General features: G+C 41.5%; 1 protein-coding gene across 1 annotated transcript; it reads left to right on the top strand.

The window, feature by feature from the left end:
* The first annotated feature begins 3,819 nt into the window (after positions 1–3,819).
* Positions 3,820–14,986, top strand: RWDD1 (RWD domain containing 1). Its single transcript, XM_063124756.1, has 7 exons — positions 3,820–4,032; positions 6,674–6,739; positions 7,644–7,774; positions 9,128–9,271; positions 11,077–11,209; positions 12,954–13,016; positions 14,564–14,986. The coding sequence occupies exons 1-7, from the start codon at positions 3,960–3,962 to the stop codon at positions 14,674–14,676; spliced, it is 723 nt and encodes a 240-aa protein (XP_062980826.1). The 5' UTR covers positions 3,820–3,959; the 3' UTR covers positions 14,677–14,986.
* The last annotated feature ends 241 nt before the right edge of the window (positions 14,987–15,227 follow it).

Raw genomic sequence — 15,227 nt, 5'->3', positions numbered from 1 at the left:
CAGGGATGCTTTAGGGTGGATTCCTGCATTGAGCAGCGGGTTGGACTCAACGGCCTTGTAGGCCCCTTCCAACTCTGCTATTCTATGATTCTATGAACAAGAAAATGCTGTAGACAACTTTATTGTGAACAAGCCAAGAGGCCAAAACACATTGGGCTTGTTCACAATAAAGTTGTCTATAGCATCCTGAGACGTTTCTCCCTTTTTCTTGTTCATAATAGCAGAACTATCCAACTCTGGTTGTGTCAAATCCCTTTAACACAACATAGGGAAGATTTAAAGCATAGCATGGGAATCTCCCCCTGCCCACACTTTTCTCCTTGAAGCAGCTGCTCTCCAGCAGTTTTTATTCTTGCGGGCAGTTACTTCTTGAGCTTCTCTAAATGAGCAATTTATTGCATGCTCGTGATTGGCCACTCATGGAAGTTTGCGGTCTGTTACATGATGCTGTCAATGTCCAGGACATCTCCTGTGCTATTACCTAGAAATCTCACTTTAAAAAAAGAGAGAGAGGAGAGAATATGGTGATATCTGTGGAATAGCAGGATCTCCGAGTGTGCAAACTTGGTGTTGCGCTATAATTACGCTACTGTCTCATTAAAGTGAATGGAAGTGAATGAAGCATGCAGAGAGGAAGTATTCAATGGCTACCCGTAGCCACCCTTGTAATGGCACCAATCATAATCCCAGAAAGAAAGCGGAAGCAGAAAGCCCCAGTAAGGCAGCTGGGTGTTTTTTTAAAAAAAATGTAGAGAAGTCTTGTCATGACCCCAACACAGGAAGTGGTTTTATAAGCCACTTAATGGTTACCCAATGGTGGTACTTCACCACCCTGACACCTGATTTGGCCTTTAACTGTAGCATGTCTCTCTAATAAAGAATTCAGACTTTGAAAGTAGCTGTAGACTATTTTGGAATTCTTGTAGCCTGATCCTGTGCCTGTTTAGTCTGGAAAAACTTACTTCCTGATAAGTGTGTTCAGGATCACAGTGTCGTTGTAGATGAGGGTTTTGAATCTGGTACTTCTTCATCTGGAATCTTTGTGAATTAGTACTCTACATTCCTTTTCTGTCTTTCAGTACATTCCACTACATAACCTTTTCATTGGTAGATGCCTTCAATGGGGATGCACTGACTTTGGAATACCCTCTGGCATCAGTTGTGCCATGTATTTTGCTTTTATTTGCCCAGGTATTTTATACTGAAATGTATGTGCTGGTTGGAAGTGTTTATGTCTCTCCATTTTATTGTTATTGTTTAGGTTTTGTAGTTTTTATTGTATCACAAATCTGATTTTTGTGCATCCTCTTCTGAATGAAGAGGATACATTTTCAAAACAAATACGGTAAATAAAACAGCGTAACAGGCCTGAATTCTATGCACACTTTCTTGGGAGTAAAAAACATTAAACTCAGCAAGTCTTACTTCTAATTAAACATGCATAAAATCAATCTGTACAAATATTACAGCTCTTGTCTATCACCTCCCCAAAAGCATGGCATTTTATGCTGGATGCTAGATAAAATTTTATCTGCTTATTGATAGTCACATGATCCTCCATAATTGCTTGTTAAGAAGTTAGCAAGCTGGTAATGTAACACCACTGCAGAATAGGCGGTTCTTATTGGCTGTTGACATTTCCTGTGTCAACAGTATTGATGTTCCACTGTTTTCTTGGTCTTTGCTTCTTCACTAATGCATTTTCTAAGTTAAAAATTGAAGCATGGAAAGGCCTTGCTCATTCCAAACCTCACTTAAGGAGAAAAAACAATCCTTTGCTTCAGACAAAATCAATGGAGGAGCAGAATATTATTGAGGCTTAAAGAAATCCAATTAAGTAATGCACAAGGCAGGAGGAGGGAATTAAGATTTTTATAATCATAGGAACAATTTTTTTGAATCATACTGAAAGCCTGGTACAGGCAAGTATGGTGGCAACGTGAGAAAAAGTTAGTCAAACCCTTAGGATTGTCACATATTTCCAACCTTAAATGTTAATATATCTTAATCTAACCCCATAATCCTAGATAAAGAACAATAGATCTTGATTAAGCAAATGATACACAAACATGATGTTTTTTCCAACATTTGTTTATCCACAACAGATTCAACATTCAATAGCCATGTGTGAAAAAGTATGTGAACCTTTAGATTCAGTACCTGGTGGCCCCCTCTTAACCAGCAAGGACTTCAAATATGCGTTCTCTGTAGCTGTTGGTTGCATCGGTTTAGAGGAATTTTGGCCCATTCCTCCATACAGAAATGCTTCAGCTCCATGGCATTTGAGGTAGGGCTGTGCACCACTTCAGCTCTGGATCAAAATCAGTCCGATTGCACTAGCCCAGTTTCCATATTTATACTTATCATAATGACTATTTTCTTTAAGGCTTCATAAGGCAGAATCTACACTACTCCTTTATAATGGTATTGAAGAGCACTGACAACTGTTGGGACACAATCCACATTCCATATACCATTTTCAAACTGCGTTCATAGTATTATATCCTGCTTGGTATAAATCTGCCCTTAATAAGGGAATAAATTTTATTGGGGGGAGATTGGATTTACTTCCAAGTTAAATAGTGTAGGACTGTGCTGTTTGTTACTTATTTGCTGTTGACCTTTGAAGACTACCAATAGTAGTAGGGTGGCGAAGTTTTATTTAATGTAAACATTAAAGGGGAAGAAAATTGGCAAGGGGGCAAATTGTTCAAAGGGGTACTTCTTTGAACTCTCACATAAACAGATTATCTAGGCTGCTAACCAGTGGAAGATACCAGCACCACATTACACCTATCTTGAAGGATGTGCACTGGCTAAATCCAAATATTGCCTCTGCATTGTAAATTTATTTATTTATTTATATTTATTTATTACATTTATATACCGCCCCATAGTTGAAGCTCTCTGGGCAGTTTACAAAAGTTTAAAACAGTAAACATTAAAATATACAAAATTTAAAACCATCAAAAACATTAAAAAACCAGTATCTATTTAAAAACAACAGTTCTGGGGTCCGTTACAAAACAAACAGCGTTGTTAAATGTTGTTAAAATGCCTGGGAGAAGAGAAAAGTCTTGACCTGGCGTCTGAAAGAGAACAACGTTGGCGCCAGGCGAGCCTCATCGGGGAGATCATTCCACTGTCAGGGGGCCGCCACCAAAAAGGCCCTCTCCCTTGTTGCCATACTCTGAGCGTCCCTAAGGGTGAGAGCAGAAGCAAATGCTCTTGGGAGCGTTTATGTCTCAAATTAGATTTAAACCAGCGACAGTTCACATTTCATACCTACCGCACTCACTAACCTAGCTCTCATGTTTACATTTATACTATTAAAGTTTCAAGCTTAAGCACTTGCAAGCAGAAATCTTATGCAGGTTTAAATAGAAAAAAGTCCCCAAACTTCCAATATTCCCCAGCCTGCCATCCTGGCTAGGAATTGTAAACCATTTTTCTGTCTAAACCTGCATTGGTTGGCACCGTAGAAGATCTATTGCTGATAGGCTAGTTTTCTACTAGCAGGGGGGTGAAGCTAAAGAGCAAACACAAGTCCCTGCAACAGCCTCAAAGACTGCTGTACAACAAAAAAAGTGAGCACTCCCCCCACCCCCGAAAGTGATTCTGAAAATTCCTTCGGCCCCTCTCCCTAGCCGAAAGCCACCCTACATAATCAGGGACGAAGCGCGGCAGAAGGGATTCAAGGCAATCGCTTCTGACGTCGTCCTAGGGAGGTGGGCAGACGCGATCAATCAACGCAAGAACAACGGATTCCCTTTCAAGGCCGGGGAGTTGCGACTGCAAAAGGAGGCGAAGGCGCGGCCCACTGCGCGTGCGTGAAGTGGCCTGGGCGCTGTGTATGTCTCTTTCACACCCCCATTTCTTCTTCTTGGGTTCTCCGGGTTCCCTCTGCTGGCGGAGGCAATTGGGGGATCTGAGCGTTCCATGGCCGGCAGCGGGGGACCATGACTGATTACGGGGAGGAGCAGCGCAACGAGCTCGAGGCCCTGGAGTCCATTTACCCGGACTCCTTTACAGGTAACTGGCCGGCTGGTGCGTGGAACTCCGCATGGGGAGCAGGTTGGGCTTGCAGGGCGGCGGCTGCAACTTCCCAACATGTGGCACAGTTGCTTTTCTCTCCCCCCGCTTGCATTCCTTCTGCGTGGCCTTCCCGCAAACCTCCATCAAAGAAATGCTGCTTCCCAACCCGCCCCTCCCTTGCCTTTTCAGCCCCTTCTGAACTCCGTGCCCTCAAAGCGACACAGACCCCCCCCCCCATCTTTCCTGGGCTTCGCGTGATCTTAGGGCAAGTTAAGGGAAGAAGCTGCTTGGAAACGACCTTTGCGTTGTTTTCTTCCTTTGGGCTGGTGGGGATTATCCCCTGCCAGTTCTCACTAAAGGCGGAGGTTTCTTTCCCGGCTGATTTGCAGGCCTGTGAACCATGCAAACCCTGCACTCCCGAATCGTCTCGGTAAAAGTTATTCCAGGTCGGGCCTTCATTTAGTCCTCGTACCTAGACATGGCCTGTTGCGCGCTCTAATGCTGTGGATGTAAAAGCTGTGGATGTATCCGCACGTACGTTCGTGATGCATGGCGTCTTTTGGCCCTGAAAACAGACCCCCAGATGTTTGCAACCATTTAACATCTTACAGTGAACCACCAAAGATCATTAAAACAAGCAAAGAGAGAACATTATTATGTGGAAGCAAGCTCTCAATTTGAGTATATACATTGAAATAATAATAATTAATAAAAGCATTAGAGTCCTGGGATGTGTTCGGGTGTTGTGGGAGTTGCTGAATGTGAATATAAAACGTGTTCTCTCATTCTCCAACCTCAGTTCACACAACTCTGGGATTGGGTCGATCCTTATGGTTGTCTTCATGATAAGCCCCTATAACAGATAGCTATGACCTGTAATACTGGATTGTGTTCAGTTATTAACGGCCAACTTGGGAGTTTGTAACCCTTCTGGACTTGCATGAGAGCCATGGTACAAAATCAGGCCTGTACTCCTGCCTGCCTTTTCTCCAATGCCATGCCATGCTACTACCACCTCCAATGTGTGTGTTTTTAGTTATAATTTGTGGGTAACACACTTTCCAAAAAAGGTTGGTATCCACTGCTGTGAGTTTCCATTGCCACAAATGAAAACTGCCTTAGATCACCTTTTTCAGCGTTGTATGAGGCACATTCTTTAGATCTGTATATGTTCATTTTAGCCTAAGTAAATAAGATAGGGTATGGCCTATTTAAATAAAATGCACTATTATAGAACATCTGAGCATATCAGTATATAAACAGTATGCTCCCAAAACAGAGTAAGAGCACAGCATCTGTATAGTGTAGCTGTCTGCAACTTGGTGCCCTCCAGATGTTTTGATACAACTCCCACCAGCCCCTGCCAACATGATCAGTGATAAAGAATGCTGGATGTTGTAGTACAAAACATTGGGAGGGTGCTAGGCTGTGGGAGGGTAGTATTGTGCTTTTAAGCCTCAGAGTGTCTCATGCGTGCGTATGGTCTTGCTCTAAATCACACCAAAATCTGTATTTTAGTTGAATGGGGTTACCCCCATATTTCAAATTAAGGCTGCCTTCCTCAATCTGGTGCTCTCCAAATGTGTTCGACTGCAACTCCCATAATCCCCAACTAGCATGACCATTGGCTGGGAATTACAGGAGTTGCAATTCAACAACTGGAGAGCACCAGGCTAGGGAAGGCTGGATTAGGGGCTGAGCTACCCCGAAGTTGGCATGCAGTGGTATCAGCCTGTGTAGATTCCCCTCCCATCCAAAGGCTGTCCAGTATCATTGTAGTCTAATATGGCCTGTTCAGACTATTGCTTCATCTTGGTAAGAGCCTTTCCAAATGGAGGGCTCCTAGTGCTACCAATCAAAAGGCATTGTGCAACTATTCCATCGTTCTTAACAGATTTCTTCTGGTAAGACAAAAGACAGAAGAAGTGTCATCTGGACCCCCTGTATAAAAATTCCAAGAATGAAGCAGTGCAATTGCATACTAAGGGTCAGATGCAACATCTTGATAACAGATGTCTGCTAGTGTGATGGGACTTCTCCATCTCTCCTACCCACTGCAGTGCTCCATGCTGTCTGAACATCTACTCTGGAGGTTTCCCAGCCCTACAGAGTAGATTTTGAGGGTGTGCAGGGGATTCCAGGGTTGGGAGGGGGAATTGCCCCTCTCCTGGTTCTGCTGACCAAAGTACTTCTGTCAGTGGAAAGAGTGTTGGATGCGATTGTCTGAAACCGATGTGACTGACTGGCAGCCCTTCCTACACTAACAGGCAGCCCTGTGGAGATCCCAGAGGTTGTGGCTGTGGCCATTTAAATGTAAAATATGTGCTCTCCCACTGAGTTACGCCTCTTCCTTAGAGGGTAGAGGCTTCTGAGGGAATGGAAATGACTTCTGTTCAGTCTCTGGAAAATCTGTTGCTGATTTGTGGTCTTGGTGATCTAATATCGCTTTGATCTGTCTGTGAATTTAGAGCCAATTTCGAGAAAATAACCATTTATCAAAAAGAACAGCATTTCAGAGGTTATTTAACTTTGTGTTACAGCTGAGCAGGTTTACATGTAAATTTGCAGTGATAGAAAAAGCCCATTCTATATGGGAAATAACTTTCTTGTTTCTGCTAACTACTACTTTCTTCCACAGTATTATCAGAAAATCCAACAAGTTTCACTATCACTGTGACATCTGAAGCAGGAGAAAATGATGAAAGTAAGTTGAATGCCATTAAACATACGTATGAAAAAAGACAAAACAATTTTCATCTACTTGGAAGTAAGACATCATTGTTTCAAAATGTGATGAGACTACATTTCAGTGAAGTGGCCATTTGATAAACATGCAGTGAGATGACCAATTGGTGATGGTGATGGGCTAGAAATCTCGACTTTTCTGCCTGGTATTGTATTTGGGGCTTGTGTATGGAAAGCCCAGGTTGAAATTCTAACATGGATATGAAGCATGGCATTCTCTTAGGATTTCAGTGGAGTAGAGCCTTCTAGTGTGTGCAATAAAGAGCAGGAGCATGCACAGTTTACATACACACACACACACACACACACACACCAGGGTGGGCAGAAAGTAGATATACAGATGTTTTGGCCATGCTGGCAGGGGCTTCTGGAAGTTAAAATCCCAAACACCTAGAGATCTACCTTCTGCTCACCCCTGCCTTACACACTAGCTCAAGAACGAGCCTGAGAATCATAGTAAAACAGTCTGGGCAATCTTGCTTTAATGTATAGAAGATAAATCTCCCGGGATTCCTTCAAAGCATAAAATGTTAGGCCCAATATTCACATACAATAAACTTCTTTTGGTGCTGAGAATTGTGTTTATAGTTTCATCACACTGAAAACTACAAAGTCAGAATGGTTGTGATGGTGAGGGGAAATTGCTGAATCCAAGAGGTGAGGTCCTGTATCAAAGAGCTCAGCACGTGGATCAGTTTCATCCTTCTTGCATTTAAAGCAGCTGTTGCACAGCTTGCTTTGCATGCATTGAGCCTTTGTCAAAACTAGTTAGTGAAAATTGTTTGAGATGTAATGTTAAATGTTGGTAGATACATTTGGAAGCTGGAACTGATTTATCTCTGCTGTTTTCTGTGATACTGTAGCTGTTCAGACGACCCTCAAATTCACATATGCAGAGAAATATCCAGATGAAATCCCACTGTATGAACTGCTTTCTCAAGACAATCTTGAGGACAATGATGTTACAGATATACTGAAATTATTGCAGGAACAGGTAAGCAACATTCAGAACAAACAGGAACTTCTTGAGGTTGATGATTTACTGGTTTTACATTAAGAAACAGCAAGTCCAGCTATTCCTCAGTGTGTAGAAAGATTTATGCTTCACAGACTGGGGAATAAACACTGAGGTTGTCATAGTTGTTGTTTTTCCAGCTCAAGAACAGTGGGTCCTGTAGATATGAAAAAGCATGTAAATGAATGGGCATTTTAATTATCATGGGTAAATACTTTGTTTTAAGAAAGTGCCATTCAAGTAATGCTTTTGCCTGCCCTATAGCTGGTTTGGAGTCCTTTCAGCTTCCTTGCCCCTTCCCAGGTCATTGTGGGAGCATGCAGTGGAATGGTTCACTTCATATTTCCTAGTCATGATAAATCATGGTGTTTTATCCCTTTTGTTAAATCACTTGTTGCTGTGAAACTTGTGTAAATGCAAATAGGCAGTTTTGCAAATGGGATTGACTGATGTCGTGGTTGTGGCATCAGTGCTAGATTTGCCAACGCAACAGCTTTCTGTTATGGGACGTTCCGTCACAGTTGAAAGTACAAAGATGGCTTTTATGTCTGTTTTGTACCAGTTGGGAATTGCAGTTCTAGGACAACTTGAATCTCACAAAGTACAAATAATGAATTAAAAGCTGTCGTCTGTGCTAGAGTGATTCAGCTGAAAACCATTAATGGTTTTTAATTTTTGTGAACTGCCCACAGAGCTCAGGGGCAGTATAGAAGTAGAAGAAATGAAATGAAGGTTGTTGCCCAGTTCCAATTTTGCAGTAAATGGGTGATATCCAACATTATGTGAAGTCCCCTCTGCAGACTCCAGTGTCCCTGAAAAACCTCTCCAGAAAGTCAGACAGGACCTACTGAATATTATGGGGACTGCAGAGGGGAGCAGGAGAAATGGGTGGGAAGCAAGAGCCAGTATGTATAGTGGCTAAGGTGTTGGACTGGGAGTCGGGAGATCCGGGTTCTAGTCCCCACTGGGTGACTTTGGGCCAGTCACAGACTCTCAGCCCAACCTACCTCACAGGGTGGTGGTTTTGAGGATAAAATGGAGAGGAGGAGGAGGAGGTGGTGGAGGAGGAGGTGGTGGAGGAGGAGGAGGTGGTGGTGGTGGTATGCCGCCTTGGATTCCTTGGAGGGGAAAAAAGTGGGATATAAATGCAAAAATAAATAAAGAGCCATTGCTTGAATTGCCTTAATTCCTGCAATGTTGGATATCACCAACATATCTTTTTTCATTTTTGCCTACTTTTGAATGCTTTTCAAAGCAACTTTTACTGCATATCTTTTATTTGCCATTCCAGATTATGATTTCGTTTCCTGTAAACCCTTTTGTGTTTTTCAGACAGAAGAAAACCTAGGTATGGTAATGATCTTCACATTAGTATCAGCTGTGCAAGAAAAATTAAATGAAATTGTTGATCAGATAAAAACAAGAAGAGAAGAGGAGAAGATACAGAAGGAAAAAGAAGCAGAGGAGGCAGAAAAGGTGAAAGAACGACGTATCAACATAATGTTATAAATATTAGCAAGCTCTCTGGTGTAAGATTGGCCTGGCTAGGTGCTGTCTCTAAATATACTAGTCCTTTGTAAGGCAAGGAGAAGAAGCAAAGAAAAACATACTCCTTAAATTAGCAAAGCTGGATAATAATTTTAGACGGTACACAATATAAAGTAATTAGAAACCAGACTTGGTGAAATTGTCTAGTGGTTGGATTATGTTTTCCTTTATGCAAATCCCATCCTTAGGTACATGATCAGCTCCCTCCAGTTCTAGGATTCCTCTTCAAGCAGCTAAATGTGGTATTCTCTAAAGCAGTTTAAGAATATAAGTCACCATATTAATCCATTAGAAAAACCAAGCAACAGCCATAGCAAAATACCTCAGTTAAGGACTTTTAATTTTCTGATGAAATCATAATTTTATTTTACATTTGTAGTTTCTTGTTTTTTTAAAAAAAACAACAACATCAGTTTCTTCCATGTAATTGCATTTGGCATAGCATCAGGCCTGTAAATGAATGTTAATTATGTGCAGAAGATTTTCATTTTTCCATATGGGAATCTTACCTATGACACAACCTGGCTGTGTAACTGCATGTGTTGGGGAGTCCCTCAACTTTCAGTGGCAAATTTCTTGTGTGCTTAAATATTCCACTTGCAGAAGCCACCTTTAAAATGAAGTAGATCTGTAAGCCCCCTTCATGAACGAAACATGTGAAGATTCATCACACGATTACTAGAAGTGGAACCATGCTGTTTGCACACATTGTTGTGGACTTCCTCAGTGAAGTAGCCTACACATGAGCAGCTTCTTGCACATACATTTCTTCACTGTAGATTGGCCATGTAGGACTATAGGGTAGGACAGCCCATTCATTACAATCATGTGATGCCCTATTTGGCTTGCAATTAAGAAAGCCACTGTGATATAACGGTTAGAGTGTTGGACTGAGATGCAGAAGATCCGGGTCCTAGTCCCCACTCAGTCATGAACCTCACGGGCCCTGCTCAGAAGACACCTTAAACCACGGCTTTAACCATGGTGAATAAGGCTTTTTGCCTTATTTACCATGGTTTAAGCTGTGGTTTAAGGTGTTTTCCGAACAGGCCATTGTGTGACTTTCAGCCAGTCGCTGACTCTCAGCCGAAGCTACATCACAGGATTCTTGTGAGGATAAATGGAAAAGATGAGGAGGACCATGTAAGCTGCTTTGGGTTCCTTGCAAGGAAAAAAGGTGGGTTATAAATGTAATAAATAAATAAATTTATATGAAGTAGAGGAGCTAGCCTGGTTGTAGTAGTGATGGTGGTGCTGGTGGTGGCTGTGTTTCCCATCTGGGATCAGTGTTAGCTTGGTTGTTCTCACTGCTGCATATTAGAGTTGTAATTATATTTCTTGTTTAGGCAGACAAGCGACACAATGCTCCTCTAAGTCTATTTATGAAAGCCTGGAATTGAATATTTATTTATTTATTTATTCATTCATTTATTAAGTTTATATACTGCCCCATAGCCAAAACTCTCTGGGCGGTTTACAAAAGTTAAAAACAGTGAACATTAAAAAGTATACAAAATTTTAAAACCATCAAAAATATAAAAACAACAGTATAAAACAACATTATCCATTTAAACAACAACAGTTCTGGGGACCATTAAAAAAAAAACACACCTTAGCATATGTTGTTAAATGCTAAGAGTTACACTTAAATGTTTAGAGTTACACTTACTTTGAATTTGGGAAGAAATATGTTGATGACGTATATATTTTAACATTTCCCCCCTTTCGTTTAGCAATGTTTCCATGGCACCCCTGTCACTATCGAAAACTTTCTAAGCTGGAAAGCAAAATTTGATACAGAGATCGTAGAAATCAGAAGGAAAAAGATGAAAGAGGAAGAACAGTGTGGAAAAAATAAACTAACAGGTATGATATGAATGCTGCCTTAAGTCTACCATTTTATTTGACTGGGTTTCCAAAGAGCTATGTCAGGCAAGCTCCAGGCCTTGGGTGTACCAGGAAAATATTCTACTTTTTGCTTTTGAATACTAAGTCATCCATGTCATATCAAACCAGTTGGAAAATTTCTTCAGCTTCAAAAGAAGTTGCCCAGGCAGAGTGGTGCATGGATGCTGCTTAAGAAATACAAGTCGAAGCCGCCCATGGAAATGCAGAAGTAGTCACGTGTTTCTTTGGATCCATGCCAACAATTTAATCATTTAAAAAAACTAACCCATAGAGTGGTAGTAATAAGAGCTTGAATACAGTCTTCTAGCAGAGTCGTCAAGCAATATTGAAGTTATTTCACAACTGCCAAGGGTTTGACAGTTCCTCTCCATTCTCTCCTCCCCCGGTCCTCCCAATGGTATCCCATCAGCCATTGTTGCTAAAAAAACAATCCAGGTAGCTCTCCTAGAGTGGCACTCATTCCTTTCATCACTCTTGCCAGGGAACTCTGTAGCCAGTGCAAAGACAGGCTCTGTTCAGACAACAAGTTTCTCAATGATGGCTTTAGAACTCCACGGTGGAGTTTTTACACCACCGTTGAGAAATGTGTTGTCTGGTGGGAAAACTCCACACGATGGTAGAGGGTTTTTTTTGGAAAACACTCAACACAGAATATCCATGCTGTGCAGAGGAGAGTTCCTGCACAACTGGTGTGTTGTGTGGTGGGCTTCATGGAGTTTTCCGTTCTGTTGAGTTGACTTTTCCCACTGGTTACAGAGTTCCTTGGCAAGAGTGGTGAAAGGAATGAGTGCCACTCTAGGAGAGCTACCTGGATTGTTTTTTTTAGCAACAATGGCTGATGGGATACCATCGGGAGGACCGGGGAAGGAGAGAGTGCAGAGGAACTGTCAATCAAACATTGCAATGGATTTTACTCACTCCACGGTAGCCCACAGTCACACAATGGTGGAGTTAGAACATGTTGTGTGGGGAGTACCTCTTAAAAACTGAAACGTTGAGTGGAGTTATCACACTGCGTTGACTAACGTGTTGTTTGAACTAAGCTACTGTCTTTGCGTTTGCTTTAAGGGAAATTTAAAGATGATTAATGGTGCAAACCTAACTATGGTTCCTCAGAAGTAAGTCCCATTGAAGTCAGCAGGACAAAATGGGCAGGTTCTGATATAATGCTAAACTATAGTTTTGGATTACTCACACGCTCCCTGACCCCTGTCCTCTTATGCAGTCCTGAACAGATTGGAAGCTTCCACTTTTGAGTGAACTCTAGTTCCTTCTTAGGTATGAACTCAGAGTAACTCTGACCATTTTAAATGGAGAAACGAAATATTCCAATCTCTTCCTCATGGGTGTGCTAGAGGAAGATAAAGGAATATGCAAATCCAAGGTTTGTAGTGCTAAACCATAGCTCAGCATTCTGTCTGAAATGGCCCACTCTGCAATACTTAGGAGTGAAGCCTTGGCCCATTCCTTGTCAGTGCTCCTGATATAAGAATGTGTAAATGTGCTACAGACCAAAGTTTTCTTATTGGCATAAGCTTCTAATGGTACAGTCCTACACATGCCTACTAAGAAGTACAACCCACTGAGTTAAATGGTGCTTACTTCCAGGTAAGTAAGTATAGGATTGCAGCCTATTGAATGCATGTTGTCAGAATTCTAATAACGGTGTCTGATACAATTTATCCCTAAATATTTATTACAGGAAAACAGTTATTTGAAAGAGATCATAATCTTGATACATCTGATATTCAGTTCTTGGAAGAAGGTAACTATTATTTCTGTTTTCATTGCTATAAATTGTAATTCTTTGAACCAAGACCAAAACCTGCATCTGGTAATTGGCTAAATGCTGCCTCCAGTACAATTCTGAAAGCAAATGATCGCTTCCCATTCAGTGTAATGGGAAGTCTTGGAGGTGTCCTTATGATCCTTATTCCCATCCTCCCACCCCATATGTTATAAACTCCCTGAAGGAAACAGGAATCTGGCAAAGCATGCACACCTGGCGCCAGGTGAGATGACAAACAGACAGAAGCTCTGAGCCTGGCTAGTGCCAAAATGGGGGGATCTGTATGGAAACTCTCATTGTGACTTACTTCTTTGGGTTGCTTGGAGTAAGGGCAAAATGCTAATGTTATTAATGACTAAAATTAAAATTAATGTGTTTGATCGGCCAAAGAACCAATATGGTAATGAATCCTAATAAGGTAAGCAACTTTGAAGTATGATGTAATCCACCTGATTTTATTTTGAGACTTTATTCCATTTATATCACATAAAGAGAATCCCAGCCCCATGTCATTTCTTAGGAATTTTTCTAGTTCCTCTTCCAGTGCAATCTTATACATTTATTCAGACATCATCATCATCATCATGGGAGAAAATTAATTCCTCACGTGTAGCAAATAAAAGCCATTAAAGCTCCAGGCCAGAAGATGTCATTCTTGTGCCATTCTGCCTCTTGGAATAGGGAGGATATAATTGCTCCAGTCGGATTATTCTTGGGCTCAAACTACATGTTGTGACAGGGAGTCAGGAATAGGTAGCTGTCCAGATGTTGAATTACAAGTCTCATCAGCCCTAGCCAGCATAGCCCATAATGAGGGATGATGGGAGTTGGTTCAACAACACTTGAAGTGCCACATGTTCCCCATCCCAACATTACGTACAGTTCAATGTTCGTTTGATTTTTTTAAAACCTGCAGCCTCCTGGGCAAGCTGGGAGATTTTCAGTTTAATTTTCAGTTCAAAATCACTTTCCTTTTTCGACTGGAGGGAACATATGGGGGACCCATAATATAGGCAGCTGGGAAAGCAGCTTCAGGAGGATGAAAGTCCCCTTTGCTCCCGTCCTCTGTAGATCCACCCTGCCCAGGATTGTTTTGGGTTAAAACAAGTTTTAAAGGCAGGGAGAGGACATAACACACATTTTGAGTTTGTTATCCAAATTTTCACTGACAGAATGTACTGAAGGTCTCAAATTACATTTAGATCATCACTTTGATATAACAGTTACAAAGCAGGGGCAAGAAAGCTTTGCCACTCCAGATGATGTTGGACTCCCAACTCCCATCAGCCCCAGCTAACATAGCCATTGGTCAGATGATGGGACTTGAAATCCAATCCCCCACCCATGGTACAGAACATTGGATGGTTAGAGTCTGCATTGGGAATGGACTCTTGATGCCCCTTGATGTGCTTTGGGCTGCAACATTTTGCTAAAGTTTCCAAACAGCTCTCATGGGCACCTCATTTGGAATTGGCCTTTTCTACTTTGAAACAACATTTTCCTCTGTTTTTCCCTCCCCTCAGCTGGAAACAGCGTGGAAGTGGATGAATCCTTGTTCCAGGAAATGGATGACTTAGACTTGGAGGATGAAGAGGATGATCCAGACTACAACCCCGTCCATCTAGATAGTGACTAGACTGAAATTTTTGTACCTGCTCTACCGGTCAACAGGTGTGAAAACTTGTATGGAGAGACAAGCCACAAGTGCTTTGGTTCCCTTAAAAAGACAAAATATTTCACTGTCAGAAGACTTTTCCTCTGGTGGTTGTCATCACGGATAATAAACTCTTTAACACTTGAAGTGTGTCTCCCTAATGTTCTTGAAGAATTGGACTATGTGGTAAAGTTTAAAATGCACTTCAAGTTCCGAGTGTGTTGTAGTACTAAGGCCTTGGTTTAAGGTTGATGCTTTGGATGCAAAACAAAATAAATGGAAATCAAGAAAACATTCTCATATTTCCTTGAATCCCCAAACAGGAGGCTTATCTTAGGAGGACCACTTGTTCTGAAAAGAAGCTGTTCCATGGCACTCACACTTCTTAACATCACTCCAAAGATTATGAAAGTACAGTAGTTGTATTTATTTTAGGGGAAACATGAGGTGTACAAATTTGCTTCAAATAATGTGTCTTTAGTGTATAGCTAGTTTCTTCAGCACAGCAGCTGTTACTGTACCCAAGATATTTA

Source organism: Elgaria multicarinata, chromosome 4 (assembly GCF_023053635.1).
Source record: "Elgaria multicarinata webbii isolate HBS135686 ecotype San Diego chromosome 4, rElgMul1.1.pri, whole genome shotgun sequence".
Classification (NCBI taxonomy): Eukaryota; Metazoa; Chordata; class Lepidosauria; order Squamata; family Anguidae; genus Elgaria; species Elgaria multicarinata.
Note: the sequence above shows the minus strand (reverse complement) of the source record. Positions and strands in the feature narration are given on the sequence as shown.